The sequence below is a fragment of the Gossypium hirsutum genome, chromosome A10 (genome assembly GCF_007990345.1).
Source record: "Gossypium hirsutum isolate 1008001.06 chromosome A10, Gossypium_hirsutum_v2.1, whole genome shotgun sequence".
Taxonomy (NCBI): Eukaryota; Viridiplantae; Streptophyta; class Magnoliopsida; order Malvales; family Malvaceae; genus Gossypium; species Gossypium hirsutum.
This window is the reverse complement of record NC_053433.1, coordinates 117,054,137-117,064,021: the sequence shown is the minus strand read 5'-3', so window position 1 is coordinate 117,064,021 and position 9,885 is coordinate 117,054,137. Positions and strand designations below refer to the sequence as shown.

Here is a 9,885-nt window from a genome sequence, read left to right as displayed (position 1 = left end):
TGATATTGAAGATGAGAATAATTAAATATGGCAATTGTCAACGGCTAATCATTTTAGATTCACATTAGAGATCAATGGTGTTTTTGTTTTAACGAAGTTATAAAGATAAAGCCTAGAAAGTAAGGGAAAGCAATAAAAGTCACAGCAAGTTTGTTGTGTCAGATTTGATTTCCATATCAGTTCTTGTTGATGAACAAGGTAGTCCCAAACACAAATTAATATCATCAATTAAGAAGTTGATTCAGGTTGATGGATCTATCAAAAAAGCATTTGGAAGCGTCCAGCACTTCTCTCCTGGTGTGCACTGAAGTTATAATTCTTCTCTCCAGCTTCAACTTGCTGGGTCATTACTTTCTTGGTTTAGCAACAGCAACCACTGTAATCAGAGGAAATGACACTGACCAACGAGCTTTACTCCAATTCAAATCCAAGATAACCAGTGATCAGCTTAAGGTTATGGAGTCTTGGAATAGTTCCATTCACTTCTGTCAATGGTATGGTGTAACATGTAGTCGCAAGCATCAAAGAGTCACCAAGTTGGAACTGCAACTCCTCAAAGTCTCGGGATCTTTGTCACCTTACATTGGAAATTTGAGCTTTCTCAGGGAGTTGAATCTTGCGGGTAATAACTTCTACAACTAGATTCCTCAAGAAATTGGTCGTTTAAGAAGATTGGAAATATTAGACCTGATCAATAACTCCATCAGTGGTGAAATCACTTCCAACTTATCTGCTTGTTTTAAGCTTACATTTTTCCGTATGAGAAGCAACCAGCTAACAGGAGAAATACCAGGTTCGTTTGGTCTCTTGTCAAAGCTGAAATTCTTGAGTTTTATCAACAACAGTTTAACAGGGAGCATCCCACCTGCACTGGGGAACTTGTCATCACTGGAGGAACTTTATTTCACATATAATGCATTAAGTGGGGTTCTACCTGAAGCTCTTGGACGATTGACAAATCTAACACAGTTCTCGGCAGATGAAAATGCAATATCGGTATTATTCCGACCGCAATGTTCAATCTATCCAATATTATAGCCTTCTCCATAGGGGGAACGAGATTCAAGGTACTCTTGATCCTAACTTAGCAATCACTATGCCATATGTTGGAGCCCTTTCTGTATGGGGAAACCGAATCTATGGAGAAATTCCTATTTCCATATCCAATGCCTCAAATCTATATCAACTTCAACTTGATGGGAACAGACTTAGTGGAAATGTGCCTTCCTTAGAAAAGCTGGAAAAACTGTTCGCGCTTAATCTAGGCGAAAACCATTTGGGATATGGAAGAGAAGGTGACTTGAACTTTATTTGCACTTTAGTCAACAAAACCACATTAAAATATCTAGATATGGGCATAAATAATTTGGGAGGGGTGTTTCCCGAATGCATTAGCAATTTTTCTAGCAACCTTCTACAATTAGTAATACAACAAAACAAAATATGGGGAAGAATTCCGGAGGGGATTGCAAATCTTATCAATTTGGAGACTCTAGGGGCATCAAGAAACCAACTATCGGGTCCCATTCCCTCTGATATTGGAAGGCTTCAGAACCTAAAGATATTTTATGCTTCTAATAATTCTTTGTCTGGGTATATTCCCCATTCTATTGGAAATTTGACAGTGCTAAGCAAACTTGCTTTAGATTTTAACAATCTTCAGGGCACGATTCCCTCTAGTCTAGGTAATTGCCAAAATTTGCTTGTAATAGGTCTTTTGTTAGTGCAAAGAGACAACAACAGACTGTTTTCAATCTTGCTTGTATAGCAAGCCTCGAGCCTTGCTGAAGAAACAAACTCAGAAGCAAGAACAGAAACACATGCGAATGGAAAACAAAGAATTGAGAGAGAGTATTTTGAATGAAAAGAGCTGATATTTTCATTAACAAAATCCAGAAGGCATAATGCCATTACATATAATAGATAACAACAACAAAATGAACAAGTCTTTACCTAATGACATACCTAACACCACTAAATTTACATTGGAAATTGTTAATCAGCTTGCTTAAGTTTCTTTGCTGATTTTTCAGTCAATCAATCAACAAAAAAACATCATAAGGTTTACCAACTTAGTTCAACATGAACTAGATTACAAAATAATAATTAAAAATACAATCAAAACATAACAAGTAGTTAGGCAACTTCAAGCTCTAGTTTCTGCACTTCATAGCTCGACTGCTTGCTGCCACTTCTCCTTGCATGGCCACCTTTGCATGTCTTGCATGGGAACTAAATTCAACACTCCTCCTTAGTTTCCATGCTAGTGACACCTAATTGCCTTCTTAATTTAACAAATTTAGACACATTGAGTGCCTTTGTAAAGATATCAGCAATTTGCTCTTCTGAATTGCAATGAACCAGTTCAATTTCATGAGCTTGCTCCATCTCCCTTATGACATGTAGCTTGATGTTGAAGTGCTTTGTTCTACCATGAAAGATAGGATTCTTTGCAATTGCAACAGCAGATTTGTTGTCACAGTAAATCTCTGTTGCCTTTCCTTGATTTTGATTTAAATCAGCTAGGATTTTTCTAAGCCATATGGCTTGATTTACAGCAGATGCAGCAACAACATATTCAGCTTCTGCTGTTGACTGTGCTACCAGACTTTGCTTTTTAGAACTCCAGCAAAACATGCCTGAGCCAAGACTAAAGGCATATCCAGATGTGCTTCTCATGTCATCACAAGATCCAGCCCAGTCACTATCAACATAGCCTATTAGCTTCATGTTTTCAGCCCTTTTGAACAATACACCATGATCAATGGTGCCTTTGATGTATCTAAGCACTCTTTTAGCTGCTTGAAAGTGCTGATCATTGCAGCAATTCATGTATCTGGATAGCACACTAACAACAAACATGATATCGGGTCTTGTTGCAGTCAAATACAACAGACTACCAATGAGACTTTTGTACATAGTCTCGCAAATTGGTTCACCACTCCCTTGCCTCGAAAGCTTCACTCCAACAGCCATTGGTGTGCTTGTTGGCTTGCAGTTCTTCATAGAGAACTTATCCAGGATCTTCATAGTAAAAGAACTCTGACTAAGAAAGATTCCCTTTGCTGTTTGCTTCACTTCCATTCCAAGGAAGTAGTTCATTCTGCCTAAATCAGACATTTCAAACATTTCCATCATTTTTCTTTTGAAATCTTCCAGCATTCTTCTATCTCCTCCAGTCACAAATAAATCATCAACATAGAGTGACAGGATAAGCTGAGTTTCAGCTTGGTTCTTCTTCACATACAGTGTTGGTTCACTGAGACTTCTCTCGAATTCCAAACTGAGCAAGTAAGAATCAATTCGAGCATACCAGGCTCGAGAAGCCTGTTTCAGGCCATACAAAGCCTTTTTCAGTCTGTACACCTTGTGTTCTTTGCCAGTGACCACAAATCCTTGAGGCTGTTCGATGTAGATCTCTTCTTCCAGGAAACCATTGAGAAATGCAGACTTAACATCAAGCTGATGAATGGTCCACTGATGTTGAGCAGCCAAGGCAACTATCATTCTAACTGTGTCAAGCCTGGCTACTGGTGCAAATGTCTCCAGATAGTCCAGACCATACCTTTGGCTAAAACCTTTGACAACAAGCCTGGCTTTTAGCTTGTTCAGACTGCCATCTGCATTCTGTTTTGCTCGATAGACCCATTTTACTCCAATGGTCTTCTTTCCAGTAGGTTTATCAACTAACTCCCATGTCTGGTTCTTCTCAATCATGTTGATTTCATCGACCATAGCTAGTTTCCAGCCTTCATCTACCTCAGCCTCTTCAAAACTGCTAGGTTCTGCTATTGCAACCTGTGCCCTTTCATAAATATCATCTAGGGGCCTTGTGCCTCTCACAGGCACATCATCAACATCCATTTCAGGTCCTAGCTGCTCAAGTTCAGCTTGATTAGGCACCAGGTCTTCTGAAGCAGCTTCTGGTTCATTCTTTTCCCAATTCTAGCAAGCCTTCTCATCGAAGATGACATCTCTGCTCACTTGAACTATGTTTGTCAAAGGATCCAACACCTTGTAGCCCTTCTTAACTGAGCTATAGCCTACTAGAACACCTGGTTGAGCCTTTTCAGAGAGCTTGTCTCTCTTTGCTACTGGTATTTGTGCATAACACAGGCAACCAAACACCTTCAGATGTGCCAAGGAAGGCTTGAAACCGGACCAAGCCTCGAAAGGTGTTTTGGATGCAAGAGCTTTGGTAGGAAGCCTATTTTGAAGGTAGACAGCAGTGTTTACTGCCTCAGCCCACATGGTCTTGGGCAGTTTCTTCTCAAACAGCAGGCACCTGGCCATATCCATCAAGCTTCTGTTCTTTCTTTCTGATACCCCATTCTGCTGAGGTGTGTAGACATTTGTAAGCTGGTGTTTGATACCAGCATCATTGCAAATGGCTTGAAACTGAGCTGAAGTGTACTCAGTGCCATTGTCTGACCTTATCGATTTCAGCTTGCAACCTGTTTCTGTCTCTACAGCAGTTTTAAACTTCACAAACACTTGAGCTACCTCAGACTTGTGTTTTAAGAAGAAAATCCAACAAAACCTTGTAAAATCATCAATGAAGAGGATGAAATACCTATTTTTGCTGAGTGATTCAGTCCTCATCGGGCCACATACATCAGAGTGCACCAGCTGCAGTTTTTCAGTAGCTCTCCAAGCTGAATTTGTAGGAAATGGCAGTCTTGCCTGTTTCCCCATCTGGCAAACTTCACACACATCATCATGCTCCACTGAGCTAGTAAAGTTCTCTGCCAAGCCTTCTTTGGCCATTCGAGCCAATGATCTAAAGTTGGCATGCCCAAGCCTTTGATGCCAAAGCTTGGAATCATCAACAGAGGCTGTATATGCAGACTTTGAGTCATTTGGCCAGTGTACCTCAAAGCATTTGTCAGTCATTGTGACTGTCATAAGGCTTGATCCACTTGGATCAGCAATGTGGCACTGTTTGTTCTTGAACACAACAGAATAGCCTTTCTCGAGCAATTGAGCTATGCTGAGAAGGTTTCTGTCGATTTCTGGCACTAACAACACATTTGGAATGATCTTGTTGCCTGTGGGGTACATATCAGCACCTCTCCTCTTCCTTCAGCCCTTATGAACTGACCATTTCCAACCTTGACCTTGGTTTTGCAACTTCTATCCAAGGTTTTACATAAGGAGGCATCTGGTGACATGTGGTTAGTGCAACCACTGTCCAATAACCAGCCTTTTGAGCATTTCTTCTCAGCAGCTAAGCAAGAAACAGCAAAGACCTGCTCTTCTTGATCACTACTGTCCTCAGCTACTCGAGCTTCAACCTTTGGTTGTTGAAATTGACTCTGCCTTGACTTGGTTCTATTTTTGCAAACCCTTTCAACATGGCCTTTCTTCTTGCAGTGTTGGCATACTGCATCTGGCCTGAACCAGCATCTGTCTTCTGGATGACCTGGCCTCTTGCAATGTCTGCAGGGCTGGTCATTGCTCCTTGCAGTATCAGGCTTAGGCCTGCTTTTCCAAGGCTTTTTACCTCTTGGAGCATTGATGCTCGAGGCTTCTCTGGCCTTGGCATTGAATGCACATTCCTGGTGGTCTTCAGCTCTGCTAACTCTCCTTTGTTCCTGAACATAGAAAGTGTTGATTAGCTCAGTCAAAGAGATGGTAGCAAGGTCTCTTGAGTCCTCAAGAGAGGATATCTTGGCCTCATATCTCTCAGGCAAAGTGGAGAGAACTTTCTCTACTATCCTTGCCTCATCAAAGTGCTCACCAAGGAGCCTTATACTATTAACCACTGCCATGATTCTATTTGCATACTGCTTCACTGTTTCTTCTTCCTTCATCTTCAGGTTCTCAAAATCCCTTCTCAAATTCAATAGCTGCTGTTGCCTTGTTCTCTCAATGCCTTGAAACTCCTCCTTAAGCTTATCCCATGCCTGTTTTAGAGTCTCACAGGCCATAATTCTGGTGAAGATGACATCTGACACACAATTCTGAATGCAGGACATGGCTTTGTGCCTTTTGGTCCTCTCATCAGCATGTTGCCTAATCTGAGCTACTGTGGGATTGGCCCTCAGTGGTGCTGGCTCAGCATCTGTGTTGACAACTTCCCACAGATCAAAGGCCTGTAGGTAAGTCTTCATCTTGACCAGCCATATGTGGAAGCCTTCTCTATTGAAGACTGGTGGGGCTGCTGGTGAAAAACTTGAGGAAGACATTCAGCTTTCTTAGTTTGATAAAATAGGTCCACTAAGAATGAAGCTCTAGATACCAATTGTTGGTGCAAAGAGACAACAACAGACTGTTTTCAATCTTGCTTGTATAGCAAGCCTCGAGCCTTGCTGAAGAAACAAACTCAGAAGCAAGAACAGAAACACATGCGAATGGAAAACAAAAGAAATTGAGAGAGAGTATTTTGAATGAAAAGAGCTGATATTTTCATTAACAAAATCCAGAAGGCATAATGCCATTACATATAATAGATAACAACAACAAAATGAACAAGTCTTTACCTAATGACATACCTAACACCACTAAATTTACATTGGAAATTGTTAATCAGCTTGCTTAAGTTTCTTTGCTGATTTTTCAGTCAATCAATCAACAAAAAAACATCATAAGGTTTACCAACTTAGTTCAACATGAACTAGATTACAAAATAATAATTAAAAATACAATCAAAACATAACAAGTAGTTAGGCAACTTCAAGCTCCAGTTTCTGCACTTCATAGCTCGACTGCTTGCTGCCACTTCTCCTTGCATGGCCACATTTGCATGTCTTGCATGGGAACTAAATTCAACATCTTTCACATAACAATCTTAGTGGACCAATACACCCTCAAGTACTTAAACTCCCATCCTTGTCCATTACATTAGACTTATCATCAAACTATTTGACTGGTGAGCTTCCTGTTGCTGTAGGAAATCTGAAAAGTCTAGGTGAGTTCCATGTGTCCAAAAATAAGTTATCTGGTTTGCTTCCAAGCAGCCTTGGTAGCTGTATAAGCCTAGAGAAGCTATTTTTGGATGGCAATTTGTTTGAAGGGCGTATTCCTTCATCTTTGAGTTCACTGAGAGGACTTGAGGCATTAGACGTATCCAACAATAATCTTTCAAGTGAGATTCTAGAATTTCTTGTCAGATTTGGGGCTTTAAGGTACTTAAATCTCTCTTTTAATAATTTTGAAGGAGTGATACCAAGTGGAGGAATCTTTAAGAATGCCAGTGCAACATTTGTTGAGGGAAACAGTAAGCTCTGTGGAGGCATCCCCGAATTACACATGTTAAGATGTAACTTGAAAACATCATCAAGCAATTATCTGAGATTAAAAGTTGCAATTATTATTGTGACTTTAGGAGTGACTCTGGCTTTTACTTGTCTCCTCATCTTGTGGTTTAGAAAGAAGAAAGAGAAACCGGCAACAACAACTAGCGTAGAAAATTCCTTTTTACAGCTATCATACCAAAGCATCCTAAGGGCTACGGATGGATTCTCCACACAGAATTTGGTTGGTTCGGGAAGCTTTGGTTCTGTATACAAAGGAGTTCTTGAAGCTAGTGGAGCAGTTATTGCAGTAAAGGTGCTTAATCTTCTGAATTGTGGAGCTTCTAGGAGTTTCCTGGCTGAATGCGAGGCAAGAACATTCGACATCAAAATCTTGTCAAGGTACTAACAGCAATTTCAGGAGTCGATGACCAAGGCAATGATTTTAAAGCCTTGGTTTATGAGTTCATGGAAAATGGAAGCTTGGAGGACTGGTTGCATCCAGTTATTGGCATGAATGAACCAGAGACGGCGAGAAACCTAAACTTCTTCCAAAGAGTAAGTATGGCTATAGATGTTGCTTATGCACTCGAATATCTGCACCATCATTGTGAAGAACCAATCATTCATTGTGACCTCAAGCCAAGCAATATTCTACTTGATGAGGAAATGGTTGGTCATATAAGTGACTTCGGCTTAGCAAAAATCCTTTCTACGGACAGACTGAACTATTCTGCTAATAAATCAAGCTCCCTTGGACTAAGAGGAACTATTGGTTATGCTGCACCAGGTAATTTCAATTAATTAATTTCTTCAATTATTTAATAGTAAAGCATACAATCTAAAAACACTTTTCCGTATATTAAGTGGGTTTCCCTCTGTAGTTATTTCTATATGTAATTTGTGATGAATTAATTGTAGAATATGGCATGGGAAACGAGTTGTCAACGAAAGGTGATGTGTATAGCTTTAGCATTCTTTTGCTAGAGATGTTTACGGGTAAAAGGCCAACCGATGAAGGGTTCAAAGAAGGTTTAAGTCTTCACAATTTTGTCAAGGAAGCTTTGCCCGAACGAGTGACTGACATCATAGATCCCATTCTTCTTCAAGAAAGAATCGAACGAGAAACTCTCAACGAAAATAGCCTAGGGAGTGATATAGATCTTCGATGCTGGAATTCAATATTTGAAATCGGACTCACTTGTTCTTCAAAATCACCGCATGAGCGTATTGACATGAGTGATGTTGTTACCAAACTTTGTAAAATTAGAGACAAGCTTCATCCAACTTGATTACGATTTGATATTGGAACTTAAATATATTGCTCAATCACCAGGTAATATTATTTTCTTATCTTAACAAAATACTTAATCATTTAATCACTACTAATTTTGAGATGAATGTTGCTTTTAGATGATATGAAGTAGTAAAAGAGGTTTCCTTGCTTTCTTAAGTTGCAGGTATCTATGGTGCCATAAGAATGGACTTGAGAGGTCAGTCTAAGTGCTTGTTTGTTTATGTTTTGTTTAGGCAAATAAGCTAAAGAAAACGAGTAATGAAACCATTGTTTGGTTTATACGAATAAGTTGACTTAATAACGATGTCGAATTTTGAGTGTGCATGCAACTTGTATCAGCATTGCAATTTAACATGTCAATAGAACTTTATATTGTTGAAAATTAAAGATTTGAATGTTTGTGTTGAGTTATCTCTTTATCTTGGCTGATCAAATAAGTCTCTCGTAAAAAAGGCTAACATATAAATATGTCCGAATTATCTCTTATTTTGGCTGATCAAGTTTATTGCAGGACAACCTTGGTTGTAACAGTGTTTTCATCGTATTTATTTTTCACGTATTTAACGTATTATAGATTTATTATTATAAATTTATGTGAATTCTTTTGCACTCTAATAACTTGTTTTGTATAAATTTAATATATTTATTTGTTTGCAGTATTTTTATTTCAAAAAATATTTGGTGCACTATTAGTGAAGTTGTATTGTAAAATATTGTAAAAAAAATACATGTTTATAAAAAAAGACATGTGACAATTTTTTAATATTGCTTGTTGAATAAAATATATTAGAAATTCTATCACACGTGCATGTGTGTGAGAACCATGTATTTAAAACATAAAAGTTTGTTTGAAAATCCCATCATATGTATATTTTTATTGTTATTTGTTAAAAAGAAAAGATTAAAATACTCTCAAATACTATACGTTATTTTAATTACGAAAAATATTTTCGTATTTTCTCTAGCCGAGTTAGTCCTTGATTGACTTATGACACAAACTCAGTCAAAAATTTAAATAATAATAAGTATAAATTATTTAAAAATTTATGACTAATCATATATTTATTTCAGACTCATTTTACTTTTTTATGTCATGTGGTATTTAAATTTTCTTAAATCACATTTTTATGTGTAATATTAAATTTTTTAACGTAACATGTAAAAACACTTAAATAATAATTATATAACATTATTAAATCTTTATTTACTTACCATTAATTCTTTAAATTTCAGGACAAAATCTAGTTAATTAATAATAATCAAAACCCTTTCCCAAATTGTACAACCTTGCAATCGGTTTTGTGATAGCACTCGCTCCATTCATCGAATCAATTCAAATTAAAAACTAGCAGT

General features: G+C 38.1%; 1 protein-coding gene and 1 pseudogene across 1 annotated transcript; both read left to right on the top strand.

Annotated features, from left to right (window-relative positions):
* The first annotated feature begins 249 nt into the window (after positions 1-249).
* Positions 250-1,768, top strand: LOC121208147 (putative receptor-like protein kinase At3g47110). Its single transcript, XM_041078641.1, has 3 exons — positions 250-622; positions 686-968; positions 1,051-1,768. The coding sequence occupies exons 1-3, from the start codon at positions 250-252 to the stop codon at positions 1,766-1,768; spliced, it is 1,374 nt and encodes a 457-aa protein (XP_040934575.1).
* Positions 1,769-6,126: 4,358 nt separating this feature from the next.
* LOC121208146 (probable LRR receptor-like serine/threonine-protein kinase At3g47570) lies at positions 6,127-8,527 on the top strand (annotated as a pseudogene).
* Positions 8,528-9,885: the final 1,358 nt, after the last annotated feature.

Bases quoted from the DNA above. Each gene is read 5' to 3' on its own strand.
- LOC121208147 (XM_041078641.1), top strand. From the start codon at position 250: ATGGATCTATCAAAAAAGCATTTGGAAGCGTCCAGCACTTCTCTCCTG. The intron at 623-685 runs GTAATAACTTCT...TGGAAATATTAG, and splicing joins CAGGGAGTTGAATCTTGCGG to ACCTGATCAATAACTCCATC. The intron at 969-1,050 runs GTTCTCGGCAGA...CCTTCTCCATAG, and splicing joins CGATTGACAAATCTAACACA to GGGGAACGAGATTCAAGGTA.